Below are 24017 nucleotides of genomic sequence, written 5' to 3'. Positions count from 1 at the left end.
AAAAATTGTCCCGTTTATCAGAGGTCCCCGCCCGATTATCCAGTGAAAATAACATGCATTGGAAATGTTTCTGGGAAGCATATGTCATTTAAGCGAGGTTCCCGATTATCAGATGCCCGATTATGCGATGAATACTGTATAAGCTGTTATTTTCGCGGAGAGATATTTTCGCGAATTACGAGGTTGCAGACATTTTCGCGAGATGTTGTTTTCGCGAATTGACACAAACGCTATCTTAAATCCATTGTTACCTTAGTGCATGGCGACATTTTTGCGTGTCGTTAAATTTGTGATCCATCTGTGATTCGCGAAATTCGCGAAAATTAAACCCTCGAGAAAATAACAGCTTATACAGTAGTAATTGTGTAATTTCAGGATAACCCATTTTAACAATCTCGCTGTGCCAGTAGTCATGTTACCAAAGCTCACAATATTTCTTTAGTTTGTATACCTCCACGTGCAAATTTTTTTAGAAAGATTCAACTGCTACAGCAAGGTCTTTATGGTGGGCTTTGCGGGGAGTTTTTGGAATACTTTAATTTGACTGGGACTTGGCATTTGTGTGGGTTTGTATGTGTGTGTGTGTGTGGGGGGGGTGGGGCGTTAATATCACAGTTTTCAAAGCAAGTGTACGTGGCTCTAGTGCAATGAGTGATGACTATTATTCCCATCAACCCTTGCAGGCTGCTTGTAGAACGCATCTTCACCATGACCCTGGTCCCGTACACCATGGATGTGAAGGACAGGATGCAGCGGCTCTACCATCTCTTCGCTGCGGTGGACGAGAACTCCAGCAAGTATGTTTCCGTCTCTTTATTCTCCTGTGGTGCTGCTCACTGCTTTACTCTCTCTGCACTGTCCTGATGCACTCACGTGTCGGGTGTTTGAGAGAATACTTCATGCCTAGTTAATGACATGTGTTCCCCACCCAATGATTCCGGATTGTGTATCTTTGTATGTATACACACCATCTGTGGATTGTCTGTCTGTCTGTCTGTCTGTCTGTCTGTCTGTCTCTCATCATATCTCTTTCTGACTATCTATCTATATATATTTTTTTCCTCCTATCTTTGCATTAGGCCCCCCTTTTCATCAGTCTTTTTTTCACCTTTTTACTTCAACCTGCATTGATTATCACAATTGTTCATGTGATGTAAATTGTGTTTTTTTTTTTGGTCTGTTTTTACTTCATGAAAGGGCCATCATCGAGATGATGAAATGCCAGCACTATGTCCGTCAACATGTCCGTGACCTGATGCAGATTTTTGAGATGGAGGATGAGGAAGAGCGCAAGAAGGCCTTCGTGCCCAAAGTTGCAGCAATTACAAGTGAGTAGACTGGTTTGGCCCATTTGGCACAAGCACACAATCATTCACAATCAGGCATTTATTCATATCAACTATTATCTGTCTGGATTTAACTTGATTGTTCTTCTGAAGATTTTTGTTGTAATTGTTTTGTTGTGATTTAATGTTTGCAAGATTCAATATAGTAATACTACATTGAATCTTGCAGCATTAAATCACAACAAAACAATAATTGCAACTGATTGACAAATTGCCCTGCATTGTCGTAAATCAGTTGCAATGAAAGCATTTCGATGAAAGAATTTCATGAATTTGAAAAAATAATAATTTTATGCAAATTACATACTGTATGTAATTTGCATAAAATTTTCATTAGAATGTGTTCAATAAGATAGGAAGGTGGAATTCTATTGCTCCTGGATGTGATAAATTTCGGTATCATGAAATTTCATGGTCAAAATATTCTATAAGAACTGGAGTATGCTGTACCTGTTGTTTTAAACTTTACAAGCATGCATTCTAGCCATGTAGACAAAAAACACTAATTTTAGCTGAGATGTATCAGTGTATATGCATGTTTATCCATAAAAGTGTCCTAAAACTGCTGATTAGTGATATTTGTAACCCCCCTTTTTTTTATGAAGAACTGCTCCCAGAGCCAGGGAAGGCTCAGGAGCACCTAAGGCGCATGATTGACGACTTCATGGCTGACAAGAGGATCAGGGGTCACATGCAGCAGGTCATCAGTCCAACTGCTTCCTGTCGCAGGGCCATACAGGGTGTGGTATGTGTCACACTTTAGTTTGTTTCTCCTTTGGTGCTGTTGAACTCATTTTCTATGTCCTTGTCCTCTGAAATCTCTTTAATGAGCAGCACATGATCCTTTTTTAGGCAGAGATAATCAGGGTTCCTGGAGTGAAAAAGTCATGGAATTTTGGAAATGTTTTTCCTAGCCTGGAAAAATCATAGAAAGTGCAGAATTATAAATATATCACGGAAAAGTCGTGGAAATTGATAATTTGTATATTTTTTGCCTGTCAGTGATCTTCTTTTTATAGCAATAGTATTTTCTTTTTAAAGAAAACATTTCATCAAATAAAATCACACCAACTCGTCTACCACCAACAGTGTCGGTGTGGTATACAAGCTGACACTTAAAATGGACACTATTAATCTAGTAGTAAGTCCCATTTATTCAAAACAACCACCCATGTAGGTTTTTGTGAAGTTCCTGTCCAAGAAAATTGTCCTGAATTTCTATAATTTTTCATGGAAAAATCATAGAATTTACAATGTAGTTTTGTGAAAGGTGCAGAAATGCTGGACAATGTCAACAATTTTTTTTTTTTGTGTATGTGCTTGATGAGGCTGTCACAGTGTGCTGCCACACAATTGCTTTACAACCAGAAATCTAAGGTCTATGGATGTTTTGCTTGAGTGGAAGACATACAGCTGTGTTGTGTCTTTGGGTATATTTTCCACTAGTTGTATACCGAGAATTTGTTTGTTCTATGTAGTTTACAAAGAATATAATGGTGGATCTGCCTTTGTGATCAGCCATATGCCATAGGGTGTGAGTGAAGTGATTGGACTTTGAATAATCATGTAATCAGCTAAATTTCACAGGTCAGTGAAGTTTCCTCAGCAGCGTCTTGTTATTATACCATGAGAACACACTGGTGGGTGAGATCCAAAGTAGACCAAGGTTACATCGTGTATGCCAGTATGTGTTGTACCAAATAGTTATTCTATTAATTTTTATTTCATCTAAGTTCCCTTGTGTGTTTTCATTCAATTCCCGTGCATCGGAGATCTCTGTTTAATTATTTCTGAGAGAAATCTTGTCTACAGATTGGCCATGTCAGTGAGGCAAGTGAAAAATTTACTATCGCACTGCCAAAATAGGTAAAGATTTCATTTCATGCTGCTTTTATACCTGTGTCCACACACATGCACACACATAGGGTGAGGTGATGAAGAAATTTGGCAATCCCAAGAACCCAAGCCCCATGTATGAGACCATGAAAACCCTGATGGAGCGCATCGCACCCCTCCTCATCGACTCCGCGGCCATCGAGGAGGTCGTCAAGCTGGTGGCGGCCCAGGCCAATGGCACAGCAGACGAGGTGGAAGGCCTCACGGAGCGGAGACTGGAAGAGAGAGGACTCAAACTCCTGCAGGTACAAAGAGCTCTGCCTCTTCCTTTGATGTACCATTTCATACAATCCTTGTAATCGATGCAATGAATGCAATCCTCTTTTATATTCTGGCTGTTTTCAAGAGTTTGTGTTATGATTGTTACTGATGATATCTCTCAGTATTAAGATATGCAAATCTGGATTACCATCTAAGTTTCATAAGTATCTTTCAGTATATAAAATTTCACACATTTCTCATCCAGTGATTAGCTGAAATATTAAAACAGTAAAATGCTTTGTTTCGCTTATGTGATCCCTATGAATTTATAATATCAGAAGTAAGAAAGTGGCAGGCATCAGTATCTAGAGCACATGAAATGAAATGAATACAAAGAGAGAAATGCACAAAATATTCTATATCTAAAGAAAATGCATTGTGGAGCCAATTAAGGGGGCATTCCAGGCAATTTTCATAATTTCACATCATGTAGTACATAAGCTACATGTATAGACTTGTGGAATTTATTTTGGTCCTTGAGCAGAGAAACCAATGCTCTGAAAAATCTTAAACAAATTACACTGATCAATGTTGATGACATAGGAGCCTCACAAATTTCAGAAATGTAGCAGTGTTATTCCATTACAATACCGCTTGATTAAGAAGTTTACCTGTGTAGAATCTATGCATGCCTTCTTCTTTTGTTCTGCTTCCTTGAGCCCCAACTCATGCATTCTTATGGTGAGGCTGCCATGTCATCCTTGTTCATTGCAATTTGCTATAAATTTTGAAAACATTCTTATTCCTCATCCCAATCACTATAAATTCTGAAACTCTGTACTCAGGGTAACTAATTTTTAGTTGTTCAAATGTAAAAGTCTGAAAATCATCTGGAGGTCTCCTTTAAGCATGATAAAATAATTATTGACAAATCCTGTTATTACCAATTTGCCATAAGGTTTAATGATTTGTATGTGTGTTAGTTTTCAGATGGCAGCAGATGACCTATGTGGCAGTCATGCTGTAACATTAATATTCCATGTATTTGCTTGTGATCTCTGACTGAATTGTGTGCACTCACCACCCCCCCCCCCCACCCCACCCCAGATCTTGGCCCTTGTCTACCCACGGGGGTTCAGCACCAAGGAGTCTTACGAAAAGCTGAGCCACCTCCTGCAGATCGGGGAGGACAACGTGGCAGACGTGGCCCTCCAGGTTCTCACCCAGACCGGTCACGGGTTGCAGGCTGACTTCCCTGAGATTGCAGAGTGAGAGCAAACACCACTTCCATCTCTGTTTGCAGATTTCCTGTCTATTCCTGTGACTGCCCCTTCCTTTATTCCTTCACATCCCATTTCATACCACTCTCATTAAAATTTTTCCTCAGTTCTCTATTTACCACATGTGTATTACTCTATCTTTCTTGTCTTTTCTCTTTGCGAGTATCTCTGTTAATTCCTAAATTATGTGAATAATATTATGAAGTATAATTTGAATTCTATTAATAACAATGAAGTACAAGCTTTCAGAGGGTTAGCATATTCCTGCGTGCTTTGGCAGAGAGATCACACAAAGGAGATTCAAAGTCTTTTGTTATGATAATGAGTTTGACGCCCCAGTCCCTATAAATACCGGGCGTTCCCACTATTCGACATCTTTTTAAAGTATCCGAGGCAGTACTAGTATCCAAACATCCACACATTCACGGAACATCTTCACTAACGTTGCACAGGGCAAATGCATATCAACAATCATTCATCCGAGTCATCGATACACACCTTACAGGCATGATTTGACGGTTTCTGTGACCAGAAGAGAGAGGGAGGGTTATCAAACAATATGTCATGATCACGCAACGCGTTGGGCGGGACCCTCTTCATCTTGTACTTCATTGTTATTAATAGAATTCAAATTATACTTCATAATATTATTCGCATAATTTAGGAATTCTATTACATAACACTTCGTACAAGCTTTCAGAGGGTTAGCAGCTTTCAAAGTTTAACACAGAAACTGTCAAGTGAGATGTCTGAGGCAATGAGACAACTGTCGCACATGGGTATTCATGATAGATCAGATTTTATTCATGAGCAATCTGAAAAGTGCAATAACAAGGTGTATGTTCCGTCTGGACACATGATCACAAGGAGAAAGAACAATATAATTTTGACAACCTCTGTGAGTTACGTACGTATCCAGTGTTTCCATGTTAATTACAACTTATGAAGATGAGCTGAGAACGGTCGAAGCGAATTTTGCTTCTTGAACTGGCTTAAAATAATAATCTCGAAAGGTTTTGGCATTAGACCAATTGGCCTTTGACATAATCTCCTCAATGGTAACGCCTTGAGTAAAAGCTGCCATACTCGAGGCACTGCGGTAACTGTGAGCAGAAAACACGGATGTATCTATGCCTGCCTTATGCAATGTGCTCTTTAACCACCGAGACAGGGTAGAAGTGGTTACTTCTTTGTGAGGTTTTCTAGTAGAAATAAAAAGTTTTTTCACTCCGTGAACCTGACGCAAGGGTTCTGTCCGACTCAAGTACTCCTTGAGCACAGATAAAACACACAACTTCTCGTTCGTGGGGAAGGAAGACAATTCAACAGATTGATTAGCAATGCCTTTCTTTGTAGTTGTTGTTTTCAATAGCTCTACCACTTGAAAGACCGCACTGTTATCAGAAATTGACATATATGTAATGTCTAAAAAACTAAGAGTCTGCACTCTCTGTGCTGAAACAAGGGCCGCTAGGGCAATCAACTTCTCACTTAGAAGTAACAGATTAAGTCTTGCATTATTATCCAGTGAACATAAGTAATCTAACACTTGAGACACTTCCCAAGTGGTGTTGTAACGTGGTTTGGGCGGTTCTTTATTAAAAATGCCTTTCAACACTCGTGATACCAGCGGGTGCTTGCCAACGGGAAACCCATCAATAGAGGGCAGCACAGATGATAAGGCTGACCGATACGAGTTTATTGTTCTGTAATTTTTCCCTAGCACATGCTGGTCAGACAAAAAATGTACGATATTGGCGATAGATGAGCTAAATGGATCAAGCGATAGTTTGCGGCACCAACTAATCCACTGCTTCCAAGCTGAGTCATACTGCTTGTTGGTATTGTTGCGCCAAGAATGTGCGATGAGCTCGGAAGCTTGCTCTGAAATTCCTGCTGTTCTCCAACGTTCGCTGAGATAGTCCAGGCGAGTAACTTCAGCTCGGGCATTGGAATGGGAAGGGGAATTAGGCAGTCCCGTGGTAGGAGGAGGGGTGGGGCTACCAGGAGCTGAAGGATGAGCGGGAACCACGGTTGTGCCCTCCACAGAGGGGCGATCAAGACTGCTTTCTGGCAGTTGTCCCTGCGGACTTTGCGAAGGACCCTGGGAAGTAGACAAAATGGAGGAAAAATATAGGGATGTAAAAATTCCCATGAAATTGAAAAGGCATCGATAGCCTTAGCAAGGGGGTCTTGTTTCCAAGACACATACTAAACCAATTTCCTATTGGCACTGGATGCGAAAAGATCAACCTCGGGTCCGAAGGAAAGTTTAGATAAAAGCAAAGAAAATATGTCAGGACGAAGACTAATTTCCTTATTCATATCTCTCCGAGACAGACTATCTGCTTCTATGTTAGCAACGCCAGCCAAGTGGGAAGCAGATAGCCAACAGTTGCGGTCTAGCGACCACGCCCAAATGTCACATGACAATCTATTAAGCAATAGAATACTACCGCCCATTTTCTTGACATACGTGACGGCTGTACTATTGTCTGACTTAATATGAATGTGTTGGTTATGGGAGGTGTCGCACAGGGAGGCAAGGCCTCGATGAATGGCAAGTAATTCTAGCGCATTGATATGCAAATTAGCTTCCTCTCGAGACCAGACACCTTGAACAAAGGAATTATCATTCACACAGAGTGCACCCCACCCTGAGGTGCTGGCATCTGTATGAATTGTCAATGAGATGACAGGAATGTCAATGCGGGACCTAAATTCCTCACGTGGCAAGGAAAGCCACCAATGAATTTCTTCAATGGCATTATTGTTAAGTGAAAAAGATGCATCAAATTTACCACCTGACGCTTGCAGTGCTTTGGTTTTGCACGACTCTAGAACACGGTAATGCAAACGACCCGTCGGTACGGCATCAAATGAAGAAGTAAGAAAGCCAATAAACTTTGCTAAATCTCGAATTTTCATCGAGGGAGACAAAATATGGTGCCCAAGATTTCTTATTTTGGAAATTTTTTCGCCTGGCAGACTTGCCATCATGGTCACTGTGTCCAAATTAAATCCTAAATAGGTCAGGGATGTTGTAGGGGAGACATGTGACTTCCCGAAATTAATGACAAATCCCAATGATGTCAGCAAATCAATGACACAGTTCGTGTTAGCGATGCTCTCCTCCTTAGAGCGGGCAAAAATCAAAATGTCGTCCAAAGAAATCATTATTCTCATGCCTCTACTTCTCAGAGAGGTAATAACAGGTGTCATTACTTTAGTAAATACCCTTGGTGCTGAACTTAGTCCAAAGGGCAAGCAGGTAAAACAATAAAAACGACTATTCCACGTGAAACATAAGATATTTCTGATAATCTTCATGAATAGGAATGGAAAAATAGGCGTCTTTGAGATCAAGCGACGTTAGGTAGTCGGATTGCATGAGGATTTCTTTAACATTTCGAAATGTTTCCATCTTGAAATGTTCATACTTAACGAACAAGTTCAGATTTTTATGCCTCCGCAACGAAGTGGCCGGAGGCATTATGTTTTCGGGTCGTCCGTCCGTCCGTCCCGTTTTGTTTTTGTCAATATCTCAAGAACGGTGTGGTGGTTTTACATCAAACTTGGTATGAGGGTATATCCTTGGGGGATAATACTTTGTGTGGATTTTAGGGTCACAGGGTCAAAGGTCACAGGTTATTTTGTGAAAAAAAAATTGAAATTTCATGTTTTACTCCATATCTCGCAAATGGTTCAAGGTATCTTCATGGAACTTAGTATATATGCTTGTACCGATGGGCAGTGATTATCTAGGGAAGTTGGGGGTCATGGGTCAAAGGTCAGGGGGTCAAAGGTCAAGGTCAACTCCTCAAAATATCACTACTTTCCTTAAAATGCAATATGCCTGAAGGTTTTTTTTTTAAAAACTTGATGTATGGCATGTATTACCCAATGTATATTTTTGGGGAAGTTTCTTGCCAAAAGGTCGAAGGTCAAAAGGTCAAAGGTCAAGTGAAAGTGCTAAATTGCACTTTTTCCTCCATATCTCGAAAGTAACTCGAGTTATCATCATGAAACTTACATATTCATGCATGTTCAACCTAACAGTGATTCTCTTTGGAACTGTGAGGTCAAAGGTGAAAGGCCAGGTTTAGATAATGCTATTTTCCCATTTGATACTGAAATTATACTTTTTCTCAATACCTTGAAAATTACTCAATGCATAAACTTATAAAAGGGTCAAAAGTCAAGTAAAAATCATCAGTTCCCCAAATACCTGCACTCTGACATTTTAATCATTCATCCAATTGAACCTAGTTCTAGGAAAGTGAACATTCAGCACATTTGTGTCAAACCTGTCATTTTAATATTTTGCCAATTGTGTGAAACTGTCATCACACATTGTCAAGACATTGTACTATAGGCCAGAACCATGCATTATGGCGGAGGCATATCAGTAGCCGTAGCGATATATCTAGTTCAAATTAATGATGGGTCTGAGATCCCTGGTTTTCTTTGGAGCTGTAAATATAGTGGACAGAAATAAAGCTTCCCCTTGGGGAATTTCTGAAATTGCTCCTTTCTGGAGCAGCGAAAGAACTTCCAGATTAATTGCTGCTTTTTCGTCCTCTGACAGTGGTGATTGAGGAGGAAAAAAGTTCTGTTGAGGGTAATCGTCAAATACGATTTTGTAACCACAAATAGTGTCTAAAATCCAGGGATCAGCAGTAATGAGAGACCACGCCTCTTTGAAAAATCTGATTCGTCTCGCATGACGTGAAAGGGGACTTACTAGTTTTTTGCAGATTCCTGATGGTACTGCGCAGTGGATGGCGCCCGAAACTTCGGGGGAGGGGCTCGGGGTGTGGGTGCAGTCGCCGTCGGGCGAGATGTACAACGGCTAAATCCATGCCGGTCCCTGAGCGGTCCCAGGGTCGATCTCGTTGTTGGAAATTATGGCGGTATGGCTCCGTCCGTCTGCTACCGAACGACCGACGACGCGGCCGGTCGCAGGAATTGACTTTTTGGCCAACGAGGTAGGACTCGCCAACATTCTTTAGGGTTGTTTGCAAGTCTTTCCCAAATAGCGTTTCCCCCACGGGGACTGATCTACTGCATATGCCCCTGTATTTCTGATTGAAAGCCGGCTTGAGCTCCTCTCGGCATCTCATGCTCATCTCATACGAAGCGTTACCGCACAGAGTAACCCCGTCGACCACCAGTCGAGCGACGAGCGCCGAATTAATTGGCCGCTGTTCTCTAGCCGCTGTCTGCAATTCCTGAATGATTTCAGCATAAGGGAGCATCCCCTAACCACCATCTTCTGCAGTTTCTGTGCTCTGCTGTCGGCTGAGCGGTTTTTTTGGGGAATCGTGGCCCAAAGTTGCTCTTCGACTCTCGGTGCACACACCGAGCGTGCATTCGAGGGCGTCATGTACTGTTTGGAGATTTTTTCCACACTCTCCTTACGTGGGGGCAAGGTGACCGCCTTGGTCAGCCTGGTGGCCAATCCTTCTGAGACTGCGGGGCCGAATTCCTCCAGTCCTTCGTACAAATCGTCTGCTTCCAGCTCTATGAGCTGGTCGCCGGCGTTTGCACTGCCTCCCACGGGCTGTGCTGCCTGCACCAAGCTATCTAACTCCGCCTCCGGATCGTAGCTGGGCGGGTGACTGGGTAGAGAACTCTGACTGATCGACTCGGCAAAAATGCTGAGTAGATCATCTTCGCGGTCACACCGCGAAGGAGCCTGTAGTGTCCCCACATGCAGCGCATGACGGGCTGGCTCAGAGGTTTTAGAGGCAGACATCTGTCCATCTAAGAAGCGAGATAATTGGACCTATAAACGTTGAATTTTGCTCTCCTGAGCCGAAAGTTTAGATCGCAGCTCTGCCTGATCTACAGCCCCGCTTGCCGCCGGCGGCTGTGAACCGTTGTCTTCCATAACAGGTTTGTCACACGTCGAAGCTTATAACGCACAGTTGCACTGTGCAAGGTAACTCTCTGCCGAACACACGAAGAAAAGATGTCGAATAGTGGGAACGCCCGGTATTTATAGGGACTGGGGCGTCAAACTCATTATCATAACAAAAGACTTTGAATCTCCTTTGTGTGATCTCTCTGCCAAAGCAGGCAGGAATATGCTAACCCTCTGAAAGCTTGTACGAAGTGTTATGTAATAGAATTTCTGTGAGGTTGAAAATATCGTGCAAGCAATCATCTAGTACAGTCCCTTCTTCCTAGTCTTTCTTCTTTTCCTCCAATAATCAGTTCTCTTATTTCTGTCATATAAAATCTAACTGACAAAGGTACGAGTGATCATGGATCTGTTTCTGTGGTGTGTGTGTTTTTTGTTTTTGTTTTTCATTCTACCAATGTACCATTTCTTTAAACATATCAACCTCACCTGGACATTGAAATGAAATAGAGAACGTTAGAGAATAGATTAATGACCTTTCAAGAATGGCATTATTCATCAGTCATGCATGCTTTTCTTGTGAGTTTAGAAGAGTGTAAGAGCCAGTAACTCATGAAGGCCAGTTGGCTTCTCATGTTATCTTTGTCATCCTTATTAGAACATTCTACAAAAGATATGACTTTATCATTGGCAAAATGTACAGTGTAATAACATAGCAACATATTTCTCTTCTGATTAACCTTGAGTTTATGAAAAAAAAAATACACTAATCACTTTTAAATGGGCAAAGCCTTTCTACATGAGTACATTTTGTGACTTATATGATACTATTGTAATCATGAGATGATGATGATTGTTTGTGAAGTCTTTAAAGAATAACATTTGATTAAAAAATGAATAAACTTGAATAATTTCACTTAAGCCAGTCATATGAGTAATTAAAGAAACACTACTTGTAGGTTACAGTGGAATAAGGCAGATTAGGTAAACCCTTGTCAGATCAGGTGGTAAATGCAGCCTTCAAATCAAGATATTGGCATGTTAAAGAGTTATTCATCTCGGTTATAATCAGCTGTAAGCTCAATTCAGCTGAAGTTGCCTTCAATGTTGTATATGGCAGTGATCCTTGTTTTCCCCAGGGGCCTAATAAAGACGCTGGTCAACCTGGCCAAGAATGGGACACCAGTACAAGCAAAGCGAGCCATCCGATGCCTGGAAGTGGCAGCCACCATTAAAAAGACAATATTCCAAGATCTCTTTCAGGTATACCAGGCTATCCAATGGCTTTTGCTCAAAATGACCTTTGTCTAACAGACTCTATGGTCACTCATATTGTCATATATGTTCACGGAATTGATATGTCCACCTTCTACAACAATGCTTCATTTGGTTTAGTGTCATATCTGTATTGAATTTTGTCATTGTTTCAGCTGTTGCGAGTAAAGAGCATTCCACTTACTTGTCAAGATAGCCTGTTATGTTATTGAGCAGTTGTAAAGGTGACTTTCTCCACCTAAGTATGGAGTTCAAACAAAGCTTTTGGGATGGACATTATCGTTATCCAGAGTGTGGGCTGTAGATTTTTTTTTGTTAATTATAAAGGTTATAACTGGCAGGGTAGAAAACATCCAGAAAATTTCCACCAGAAAGATGTAGAATGCCATTGAGGAAGGATATATTCATCTTGGGACTCATCTCTCCCAAATAGTGTACACCCAATAGTGCATACCCAAGTTGATATCACACTGTTTCCCTATTACCAAAAAAACAAACAAACAAACAAAGAAACAAACAAACAAAACAGGACATCCCCAAAAATAAAATCCCAGAAAAACTTGGCAGACGTCAACCGCTCAGTTTTTTAAAATTGCACAAAATATATAAATCTATTCTGTGGTATAAATGTCATGCAAGATTTTTTTTCAGTAATATCGGTGCAGTAGATATCCTATTTCATCAATTTCTTGAGAGGACCCAGTACTCATTCTATCCTAATTTTCCTTCCTTTGCAGAGCGTGTGCAAGAACATCAGCTTGGAGCACGAAAGCCATCTGACGGCCCTGACAACCCTAGGCCAGCTAGCTCGACTGGCACCCAGCCAGTTTGCCCAGCCTATGAAGGTCATTGTGGCTAACACTGTGGTCAAGGGCATACTGATGCAGGACCAAACCGAGGCCACGCCCACCAAGGGCATTTGGTGCCATGACAACATGGTGACAGAGGAGACACAAGCTAAGGTAGCCTGGAGCTTTCAGCAATTACAAAATGATGACTGAGTGCTCATTGATACGTGTGTGTGTCCATGATGTGATTCCCTGTATAAGCTCCGAGTAAGAGCTGCGACGAGGGATTATTGCCTCAAGAGAGTGAATTTTTCAATTTGCCCCAATGTATTTCCTTCCTGTCCAACTTGAAATTTAGAACAAGGAATGAGTTGATCAAATGAATATGTTATTGTCACACAGTCAAGATGAGCTTTCTGTGCTGTTAACAGTGTGTGTCTCACTCCCCTCCCCCAAATGGCTGGGCTTGAATTCATCGCTTGCCTGGCCAAATATTCACAGTTAACTGTCATTTATGGACTGTGACCTAATATGCTGGTGCATTTGTTTTTTGTTTTGTTTTTTGTTTTTTGATGACCTAGATCCGTTGTATCAAGCTGCTGGTCCACTGGCTGGAAGGTCTGAAGAGCAACCAGAACGGCTCGGCCACCTCGACCATCCGCCTTCTTACCACCATGATCAAGAATGAGGGCGACCTCATGGAGAGGAAGAAAATCAGGTGAAGAATGGCTCCAGGTTTTGCCATCCATTGAAAATACTTAAGCTGCGTTTACACCATGTTTCCAGTGGCCATGGCAGCCCCATTTGAGTGGAACGTAGTGCGCCTTGGGTAGATGAGACATTCTCCTGTTTTCCCGCCTTTGCATTCTAGTCTTGTTTGTTCCAGTCCTCGCCTTGGTGAACAAATAGCTATCAGACGCTATTCTCACAGTGTCTGGTCAGGCAAGACTATCACTATTTTCTGTGGCATCCCACTGCAGACTGCTCCAAGTTTTGTTCAGCCTATTAGTGCTGTCATGCTTCATTGTGTTCACTTCGTTTTATCACGCCATACAAGATTCCTCATTATCATCGTGATTGCAACAGTTTAAAAATCTGGCACGACATCCACGACAATCACCGCCTGTCATGTTTGCCTATCCCATCTCTCCGCATCGTTTCACGTCCATCCCGTTTTGTCCACGATGTCCTGAAACCAACCTGCCGTGGTTGCAGGAAACATTGTGTAAATGCAGCATTAGCCACTCCGGAGAAATTGTCAGTTTAAAAGCAAATGAATATGGAATCCACAGTCATTGTATGATGTCAATGTTTTCTGCCTTTTCAGTTTGGAATACTGAATAAGCTGTTATTTTTATGATAGTCTAATTTTCATGAATTTTGCAAATCACTATGGACCACGAATTTAACAAGTGAAAATGTCGCCATGTGCTAGGGTAATGGTACACTTACAATAGCCTCATTGTCAACTCGCAGAAACAACATCTTGTGAAAATGTCCATGATCTCCTCATTCACAAAAATATCAGTAGCAGAAACGACAGCGATACAGTATCCAATTTAAGTTGACTTTTGAAGACTTATTTGTTCACTTATCTAGTTTTTCATTTGACCCTGTACTTACACATTCACGTACATCACTCATGTACTTTCTTACCTACCAACTTTTGTACCTACCTGGGAGCTCCCATGTCTCTCTGAAATAGAAAAAAGAAATTTAGATACATTCATTTGAGAGGCATGCAATGCACAAATATCTCCCTAAAATATCCCAGAGAAAGCTTTCTAAAATCTTTATGTATGATTGTTGGAAGTCTTGCTACTTACCAAACTACTCACTTTTTCACTTACCCACTCTGCAGTTGTTTGTTAAAGTATAATTGGATTACAAAATATATCATTAAAAAAAGTGAACGTTGTACAGAGGCCAAACATAAATTACATCATACAGTCAATACAAGATGTATAAGAACTGTAAACTTTCCTCTGATACGATAATTCAAGGGTGCAATATTCTTCTTACAGCAAGGCCAGTATGTCCCGCTTGAGACTAGCTGCCGGCTGTGCGCTGCTGAAGCTTGCTCAGGTCAGCACTTATGTGGAGCTCATCACACTGGAACAGTTTCAGACCCTGGCTCTCCTCATAAACGTAAGTCAGATGTGATGGGCAGCAGCTTCCAAGAAATAGACTGTGTCTTTAATGTATAACAAATCATGGATTTTTCTTTTCCTACAGCCTAGTAGAGGAAGCATTTCATTTACCTATACTCTCCCATTATGTTCCTTTGGCAGGAATTCACTTAGTTGATGTAGGGTAGGTCGAGTCTCCAGCAAGCTTTGTGGTTGTTCAGGGCAACTTTTGTGAAGAAAGCATGCATAGAATTTAAATAGATTACCAAAATGGTATATTCCCTAGTTTGCTTTGAAAATCTCTTAATGAGGTAATGTTGTGAGTTCATGAGTATTAGGTTTTACTAGTGTTGTTCAGACCATATAGTAATTTTTCAGTGAAGAGAATTGCATACATAGGAAATGAAGATGGATTTATGAAGTGTAATAAACAATGAACATATGCAATTAGCTAGATATCCCATTGCTGGCAGAGAATTGCATGCATGCATTAATGTAGATCTGGAATTGCCATACTATGTCTGTCTCTTTGCCATCATATTCATATTCCAATAGGATGAGTGCTACCAGGTGCGTGAGCAGTTTGCCATCAAGCTGAACCGGGGGTTGATCTCACTTCGCCTACCCCTCATGTACATGAGCATCTTCTCCCTCTGTGCCAAAGACCCCGTCCAGGACAGCAAGACCAGGGCCTCCCAGTACATCATCCGTAACATAGCAACACGAAGGGAGTACCTCAAGAGCCACACACTCACCTCCAGTAGGTCAAGCTTTTAATATCTTTATAGTAGTCCCTGAACAATGTCCCATGATCAATTTTCTTGTATGTTTTTACACTGAGATGTTGTTCCTTGAGCAATTGTTCAAGAGAGTGTAGTAGTCTGCAGCTTTGTTCACCTTCTATCTCATTGTTATTACTACAAATGGAATTGATTTTACTTTTCGTATTTTCTTTTTGTACTAGAGAACAATATTTTGGAACAGAGGACTATCTGAATCCCTCAAATGCACATGTATATTAAATTAGAGATCACATCCTCCCCCCCCCCCCAACACATCCTCCCCCCCCCCCAAACACACACACGCACACACACACACCTGATACAACCAAGACATGTTTCCTTTGATTGATTTAAAAAATAGTAATAACTCCAATCTTTGTGTGCACTAAATATGTCACATTTGAATGGGTTCCTAAGCTCTCCTTCCCTATATTGACATCCTTTTGGGTTCTCCTTGTAATAAATAACTATTGATGTTTGTTCCCATAAAATTGACAATCACAAATTGTTTCAGAAATGTTCAGAGGATTAATATGAAATGTCTTTGAATGGTGTGCTGGTATTTGAAAGAGTGAAAAAGAGAAATGAAGAAATGAGATAAAAAGATATGAATAGATATATCTGTAGATAAATATATGTTTATATGTTTTCTCCCTTTAAAGCCCAAATGCTGTCTGTCCTGCCCGAGTATGTCATTCCATTCACCATCCATCTCTTGACCCATGACCCTGACTTTATGACGCTCAAGGACTCCGAAGCTCTGTCTGACATCAAAGAGTAAGTTTGGGCAAACAAACGATGTCGCTAAAGCACTCTGTTGCTGTCTTGATTACCAGGAGTTTGCTTTTAATGATCCTGCTGCTGTCAGTTTAATTGAATTCTCTCGAATGGTTTGTGATCATACAAATTGTCATTCAACTTAAATGGAACACCAGTTTTGCATTCCACATTCTGTTAGTTTATTGTGTGCCCTTTTATTTTGAGAAAAGCCTGTTCCATTCCCAGTGTGAACTCAGCTGAGTAAATGTAATAGAATTCGCTGCCTTTGTTGTGATCACCGAAGCTATTAATTGGATCTCATCATACCATATTCATCATTACATGTATATCTCTTGAGGACCCTTTTTCGGTTGTAACATCAGGTGGACTGAATTAAGAGGGGGCTTTGTTACGATGGTACAGGTCAGGTACAAATCTGACATCACAGCTCATTCACATTAGAACTTTTTTTCAAGAAGCTTCTGCTTTGTCAAAGTAGTGATTTATATCTGCAACATACATTGCAGTTTTACCAAGTGCTTGCTCTGTCCCTGTGTATGCTCACTCCCACACATGTAAGCTTATGTTTGCATTGAGTGTTCCACAGCGTACGTAATGTTGCTGTAAGGTGATGATATGAGATATTTATTTGGTTAATCTCACACTGTAAATATTCTCCTCATCAGGTGCATTTGGTTCATGCTGGAGCCACTGATTGACAAGGCAGAGAACTGTAGCTTCATGCGCAAACTCCTGGAGACCATCAAACAGATGAAAGATGCACAGTGCATAGAAGACAGAAGCAGAAATAGGGTGAGTTTTCTCCATCCTTCACCCAGTCTTAGTCATCCATGTTACTATTGTTTCAAAGATTTGGAAGAAAGTATTTTTCATTTCAATTTCAGTTTATTTTCTTATTTCTTATGAAAATAGTGCAGAAAAAATGTGAATATACAATACCAAAATTATAAAGCATAAATTAGGTGAAACTTCACCAGAATGTACAACAGTCTGTCTCAATATAAACACGAAGGTCAGGTTACAGTAGTGTTGGCCTATGCGCACAGTAGGAGAAATATGACGGGGCCTACGTCGCCTTCCTGTCTCATCTCTCAAGTGCTGTGTATTTCCAAAAATTTTTTTTTAATCAAGTCATATTAGTTGTTACAGATCACATGGTGCAACTTTTCCAGCACTACAAAAAGATTAATGAGCATCATACATGAACAAGCAGAGATAATATTGGCCAATCATTGCATACTATGCTATCCCTCAGTCATCAGTAGTGTGTAACAATGGTAGATCCCAGGGAAGATCTTATTCAGGAGCACAGTGGTTGCTATCGGGAATCAGGACTGCTTACAGTATCCCCCAAATGTTTGTTGTCTCCTTTTGTCCAAAAGAAAATGTATGCCCTGTGCGACATGACGCTGAGCCTGCTGCAGAGCAAGGCCCCTTTCCTTATCGTCAAGGAGCACCCGGGAGACATTCTCCTCCCCAAAAAGCTCTTCTACAAGCCCCGCAAGAACATCCACAACACTGACAACTACCTGCCCAAGCGCTTCCAGGAGCAGCTGAGCCAAGAGGACAAGGTGAGGCGGGTGTGTGGGTGGTGTTTGGACTCCTCAATGTCCACAGAATTTTATCGTGTGTATGTTAGATTTCCCATTCTGTGTCAAAGTTGCTGTGGTAGACATAGATTCAGAGTTGCATTTGAACCCCTTGACCAGATTTGTGAATGTCAGTTGATGCTTGAAAGTGGATTTGAATAGTACCTGGCATGGGACATCAACAAATCATATGTAATTTGAAAATAAATTTACAAACATCATTTGATTCTCATAATGTAGTATCCTATAATTTTGAGACCTGAATAAATATGCATGTCACATCAGGGACATTAAGGAAAGAACTAACAGCTGTTTTTTTTTTTATTATTATGTTTATTTTCAGTGATAGTTTATCAGCGTGTTATGAAGTTGTACGTAAATTACTGGCAATGTCCTCATCAAGTCAAGCAGTGTCGGACTTTCCTTGTCCCTCACTGTGTCTGCTGACATTGGGTCTGGTTTAAATGCATATTTACAGCACAGACAGTGCATCAGAAGACTGAACGCCCCTATGTCAGAATGCGTGTAATTAGCACACTTCCTTAACATTGCAGAAAAATGGGGAGAAAGCGGCCGAGTCACCGCAGAAGCCCAAGGGCAAGAAGGGCGTAATCAAGCGAGAACCTGGCGTGACGGCGGGCGGGGATGCCAACTCCACTGCCAACAATGGAGACGAGAACAGCAGCCCGATCGGGAAAGGGAAGAGAAAACGAATGGCTGCCAAGACAGATGCACCACCGCAGGAGCAATCACCTAACAAGAGAGCTAAGAAGGCAAGGTGGGTACTACAGTCCTTGTTTTTATTGTAACGTTAAAGCAAATGTTCCCTGTACATTAAGTTGCCATGAATTGAAATAACAGAAAATCGCACAACAGAATCTTATAAAGAAGCATAATACCACATACATGAACTCATACCAGATGTAATAACATGACAGTTACTTAATGACTTCATAAAAGAGATTCTGTAGTCTGTTAATTGTGGCTCCAGATTTATATATCTTATTTTCAGACTTTACCAACATAGACTTTTCATTAGACCGTGGACTTAGACTTGCCGTAGACTTTTTCATTTGTTCCGTAATAACATTCCATGGGTAAAGCACTGAGGGCGTGGTATGATAATGATTTCTCCCATGACATTGTTTTACTAGCCATTGCTTCAATAGCTGCATTATGCAACTCATTTTTACGAGCAGCAAGACTGCTGATGGGAAGAAGGACCATCCCCTGACAGAGAAGGTGAATGAGGGCAACAAGCCTACCACAGGCAGGGGGTCAAGGTCACAGTCTAATCAGATTAAAGCCAGGTCAAAGGTCACCCGTGGTCGCTCCAGCCAGTCTTCCAGCCAGCAGTCGTCATCCTCCTCGGATAACGCATCTCAGTCCAGCTCACCTGCGAAGAGTCCGCTGAAGCGCACCGTGGGCAGGAGAGGAGAGTCGGGTACATCAAGCAGCAGCAGTAACCAGGACTCGCAGTCGCCAGCTCCGAAGAAGGCCAGGAAAATAGCTGCTGTCAGCCCCAAGAAAAATGGGGCTTCCAGCAGTGCAGGTAGAGGCAGGGGAGCATCCAGCGCTCAGAACTCAAAACAAACTTCAGGTGTCGCTACTCCAGAGAACAAAGCAGCTGGAAAGAGGTTTGTTTGATTTTTTATATACAACCCTTTTTTTTTTTTTGCTGTAATAGGGTTCTTTATTTGACATATATGCAATGTCACTTCTGTAAATCAGGCAAAATTATGTGGTTGGTCATTTGCTTTGGTGAAAATGGACACTGATGATTTTTGTTGCTGGCAAGGTGACGGGTGGGGAGGGGGGATGCGTTGCTCGATTGCCGATTTGTTTAGATGTCTGACTGAATGCATCTTCAGGAGTTCATGACATACTGTTTTCTGATTGATTTTGTGTGTGTATGCCGGTTTATGTCAAAATGTATATGTTATTTTTAACCCATATATTTGACTATTTGTTTTGTTTTTGTGTGTGTGCACATGTGCATGTGTGCTGTTTCAACAATGGAACACAGATCATCATCAGTGTCTGTGGAAGGTGAACAAAAGAGGCCCCGAGGTCGACCAAGGCTCACATCACCAGCTGCTGTGAAGGCCACGCCCTCCCCAAAGTCTGGGGGATTGAAAGCCAAGTCAGGAACACCCGCTGCGAGGGGGAAGCAGCCACAGAAGTCCACACCAAAGATGATGTCACCCTCCAGGTCCCCCCAAAAGAAAGGCACGCCTGGCCGACCCAGACTAAATGCTGCCAGTAAGAAACCTGCCAAGACAGGAGCCAGCACGGCATCAGCCAAAAAGTCCCCGGCAAAGTCGGCTAAATTGGCAAAGTCGCCAAAGAAGACTGCAGCCCAATCACCAACTAAGTCCAAACCACGTCTTTCAGGCCCTGCCAGACCCAGAGGGCGCCCTCCTCTAGCTTCTCCAGCAAGATCGACATCTTCTTCAACCTCGTCCTCAAAATCCAGGTCACCAGCGAAGAAGACAACAGCGACAAAGCAAAACGCCAAGAAGATATTTGCAGTTAAAGGGTCACCGATCCGGAAATTTGCTACCAAGGGCTCATCTAAAGCGATATCTCCTGCAAAGTGAGTCTTTCCTTTGGTTATGAATAATCATCTTTTTAACCTTGAATTCTGCCAATGAAAACAAAGTCATATAGAAACATGCTTCTCAACCTTTTTGCCTTGAGGCCCACTTTGGCTCCTATAGATATTTTTGAGGCCCAGGTAGATCGAATACAAATCTTTTCATTTTATTCTTTTGGCCAACATTGTGGACCACCCGGGAGAGCTTCGCAGCCCACCAGTTGAGAAGCATGGATTCAGAAGACAAGTTTCCACTTGTGTTCATAAATCAATATTGACTGTAATCATGCTGTGATTTTCATGAGAGATTGCAACTTAATATTTGTATTAGTTAAACATAAAAATACTTGCATCAAAGTTGAATTTAAGGCCTCTGTACAAATATTCGTCTTTAATGAAATTTGTTCTGATAATTTTTTCTTTCTCAAATCATTAGAATCTTTTTGACCAATGGTCTGATAGTCTACATTCCTAGTTATATCATCTATGTGAATCCACATTATTATGTTCACCATTAAACCCTCTGGAGTGAGTAACAAGGGTGCAAGTTTTGTTGGTCACAGCAAACAGGGCTTATCTTAAGGGGCAAACAGTTGCTGCCACACATTCTCATTTCATTCAAGTCAAGTAAGTGTCGTGAATTCAGAGTAATCTCCCCGAGATGCCATCTTCCATCATCCACACACCAGATCAAAAGGGAAGACCCAGTCCCCAACCAAGAGCTCTGTCAAGAGGAACCTGTCGGCCTCCTCTGCGTCCCCCCGCAAGCTGGTCAATGGAAAAATGTCTCCACAGAAATCACCCGCCAGGAAGTTGATCCAGACTAAGCTGAAGACCAATGTGTTCGTATTTGCCTCCTTGGTTTGGTTTCTATTACTGTATATGTCATATATTTCTTGGGGTTTTTAATTTCGCAAGTTTTGTTTGTGAACAACATGCAAAAGTATTAAATCTGGTCCTGATATGAAAGCAATGTGCACATGTACATTTCTCTGTTCATTACTCCACAATCGCAAATTTAACCACTTGTGAAATTGTCAAGAAGTCCTGATACACACACACACACAAAAAAAGAATGACTCGCTAAATATAAGAAATATCCTGTTGTAATCAGAGCAAAAGAACATGTGCAAATTTGGAAGTTCAATTCCAGGAAACCATAGCTTCATAGAAATGTGTTTGATATCAGTGCCCTTTATGATGTACCACCAGCAGACTAGAAAGAGGGAATGTCTTGGTTTGATGTTTGAGGTTTCTGTAACTTTCATACGGTAAACTCCTCTTCTCTTCACAGAAAGACAAACGTAAGGCAGACCGCCGCAAAGAAACTGGTCAAGACGGCCCAGAAATCACCAGTCAAGTCAAAACTGAATGTGAGTGTAATGCTTTGATTGAAGCAAGTCCTCGCTGAGGCCTGTATGATTGCAAGACTTCAGCTAGAGATTTGTTTGTTTGTTTTTCTATATATCCCTACTTTGTCATTTCTCATTTGTTTGTGATGTACTCAAGCTTGAGTGTAGGCCACCATGACAAGGTACATGAATCAAGATCAGATATTTTATAAAGTTGTATCTGTGACCTCTGCACAGTAGATACATTAACCTTCACGAGCCAAAAGAGGATTCTATTCTGTTGACATACAGACATTATTCAGGGTTGGTTTTGTTACCAACTAGATTTGAAACATGTTACATAACATATAGAGAGGTAAGGAGGAAGGACAGTTGTGCTTCAAAGAGTGAGCTCATGTCCATATGTGATTAAAAATGGAATAAGTTGTAATTGACTGGTATTTTTCCAACTCCTCTGTTATATAGAGGCAATAAAGTTACAGCAACTTTGCCCTTGTAGGTGTGTGTACATTTATTATTAGTGAAAAATGCTGGTGTGTTAATGGGCATTTCTGCATTGTAAAAGATATTCAAACTGTGAACATGCACGCTACTCTGAGAGGTAGGTCGTTCGCAATCTCTCAGATGATTTCTGTTTCCAAATGTCTCTCTTTCACTGTAGATGGCAGTATACCAATTTATAATTTCATAATTGTTACTGCAGATTGTACATGTCAAGGGCCTCTCTCAGGGGTCATAGTTGATATTTAATGTCTCATGTGCAATCGTACGATTTTCTCTCTTTCTTTCATTGCAGATCAGCCGAAAGAGTGGCAGACGGCGGTAACAACAACATAACAAGAAATTCCTGTAGTATTGTGAAAGGGCTCGTCTGACCTTCTTCATCTGTACATAATGAGTCATTCTAATTTCTGGAACCTGTAAATGTTTTAACTCTGTTATCAACAACGTATAGATTGAGCTGGATCAATTCCCTTGCAAGTGTTTGTCTCGTCAGTAATACTTGAACGTATGTGTATGCATTTTGCAGTATTATTTTAGTATTTTTCAATGCAGTTTGTTCAGGATTCTTTATTTCAAATTGTGAGAATATTTTACCATTCTATTTTTCTGTCTGTCTGTCTGTCTGTCTGTCTGTCTGTCTGTCTGTTTCTCCATTTCTCATTAGGTGTGAATGGCACTAGTCTATGGCTTTAGAATAATGTTGGACAATCAGAGAAAGTGGGCATTTATCACTTCTTGTGGAAATGACACTCTTATCATGTTGTTTCTCTAAATACTTTTTGCAAAGACTACTAGAGGGGACTGTACTTTAAAGATGATGTGGTATTGGAATGCTGTCAGTGACATAATTAGCAGCTGATCAGTGGACAATTGAGCTGAATTGGAATGAAAAAAAAAAAAACACACAAACAAATTAATACACAGACAATCATAGGAAAGTTATCACTATGTAAATTCAACTAAATTTTCTAACATGGCATTCATCAAGCATCAGGTTATACTGTAAAAGTGGAAATTTTCGCGGTGTTGAAATTTTCGCGCATTTCGCTCAACCAGAAACTAGTGCGAAAATAAAAGCCCGCGAATATTTTTGCTTGCCATATGTTCCTGTGCGTGCCGTCTTGATTCCGCGGAATTAAAAACACGCGAAACTCTTCTGACCCGGCCATTCGCGAAAAATTAGTCGTGCGAAAATATCCACTTTTACAGTAGTCACTGGTGGAGGACAGATCTCCTTGTTGTTAGCTTAATAAAGATCAAATGTGACTTGTCTATACTTTGTATGAAGAAATTTATTTTGTGTGCCGGGGTGTGGGGGTGGGGAAGGGTCACTGACATGTCTCAGGCACAGAAATCTGGAAACTTTTCTGTTATAGAAAGCAGTGGTGTTTTCTAGTACTATGTAGGCTACTCCATGGCCATATGACCAAGACTACAGGTAACTACTTTGTGATACCTTTATAATACCCCTTCACTGTTGTCATACAGCCTGTGTTAGTGGTGTGGATTTCAGTCACAGTTACTGTGACCTACTTCTTTCTTTCCAGTGCTTTCACTCATGGTCATCATTTCTAGTTTGAAATGAACTCTTCCTTGGTATGCTCCCACCCCTGGTTTCCATGTGAACATTCCT

General features: G+C 41.1%; 2 protein-coding genes across 2 annotated transcripts in view; one reads left to right on the top strand and one right to left on the bottom strand.

Annotated features, from left to right (window-relative positions):
* Window positions 1-23778, top strand: part of LOC139740803 (sister chromatid cohesion protein PDS5 homolog A-like) — a 38503-nt gene extending 14725 nt beyond the window's left edge. The window contains exons 11-29 of the mRNA XM_071651411.1: window positions 684-797; window positions 1198-1328; window positions 1952-2091; window positions 3272-3487; window positions 4551-4711; window positions 11729-11852; window positions 12602-12826; window positions 13234-13370; window positions 14677-14800; window positions 15337-15541; window positions 16226-16340; window positions 17009-17135; window positions 17726-17914; window positions 18487-18710; window positions 19132-19569; window positions 19959-20528; window positions 21218-21370; window positions 21823-21901; window positions 22677-23778. Of these exons, the coding sequence (XP_071507512.1) occupies window positions 684-797; window positions 1198-1328; window positions 1952-2091; window positions 3272-3487; window positions 4551-4711; window positions 11729-11852; window positions 12602-12826; window positions 13234-13370; window positions 14677-14800; window positions 15337-15541; window positions 16226-16340; window positions 17009-17135; window positions 17726-17914; window positions 18487-18710; window positions 19132-19569; window positions 19959-20528; window positions 21218-21370; window positions 21823-21901; window positions 22677-22706 (3502 nt within the window). The 3' untranslated portion in view covers window positions 22707-23778. The remainder of the gene's footprint in view (window positions 1-683; window positions 798-1197; window positions 1329-1951; window positions 2092-3271; window positions 3488-4550; window positions 4712-11728; window positions 11853-12601; window positions 12827-13233; window positions 13371-14676; window positions 14801-15336; window positions 15542-16225; window positions 16341-17008; window positions 17136-17725; window positions 17915-18486; window positions 18711-19131; window positions 19570-19958; window positions 20529-21217; window positions 21371-21822; window positions 21902-22676) is intronic.
* On the bottom strand, window positions 5664-6879 carry LOC139737389 (uncharacterized). The gene has a single exon (XM_071648099.1). The coding sequence runs from the start codon at window positions 6876-6878 to the stop codon at window positions 5664-5666; it is 1215 nt and encodes a 404-aa protein (XP_071504200.1). The 5' UTR covers window position 6879.
* Window positions 23779-24017: the final 239 nt, after the last annotated feature.

This window comes from Diadema antillarum, unplaced genomic scaffold (assembly GCF_040938485.1).
Source record: "Diadema antillarum isolate AM-2024a unplaced genomic scaffold, OU_Dant_1.0 scf00000003, whole genome shotgun sequence".
NCBI classification, from domain to species: domain Eukaryota; kingdom Metazoa; phylum Echinodermata; class Echinoidea; order Diadematoida; family Diadematidae; genus Diadema; species Diadema antillarum.
The sequence above is the reverse complement of the archived record's forward strand: the minus strand, read 5'-3'. Positions and strand labels throughout refer to the sequence as shown.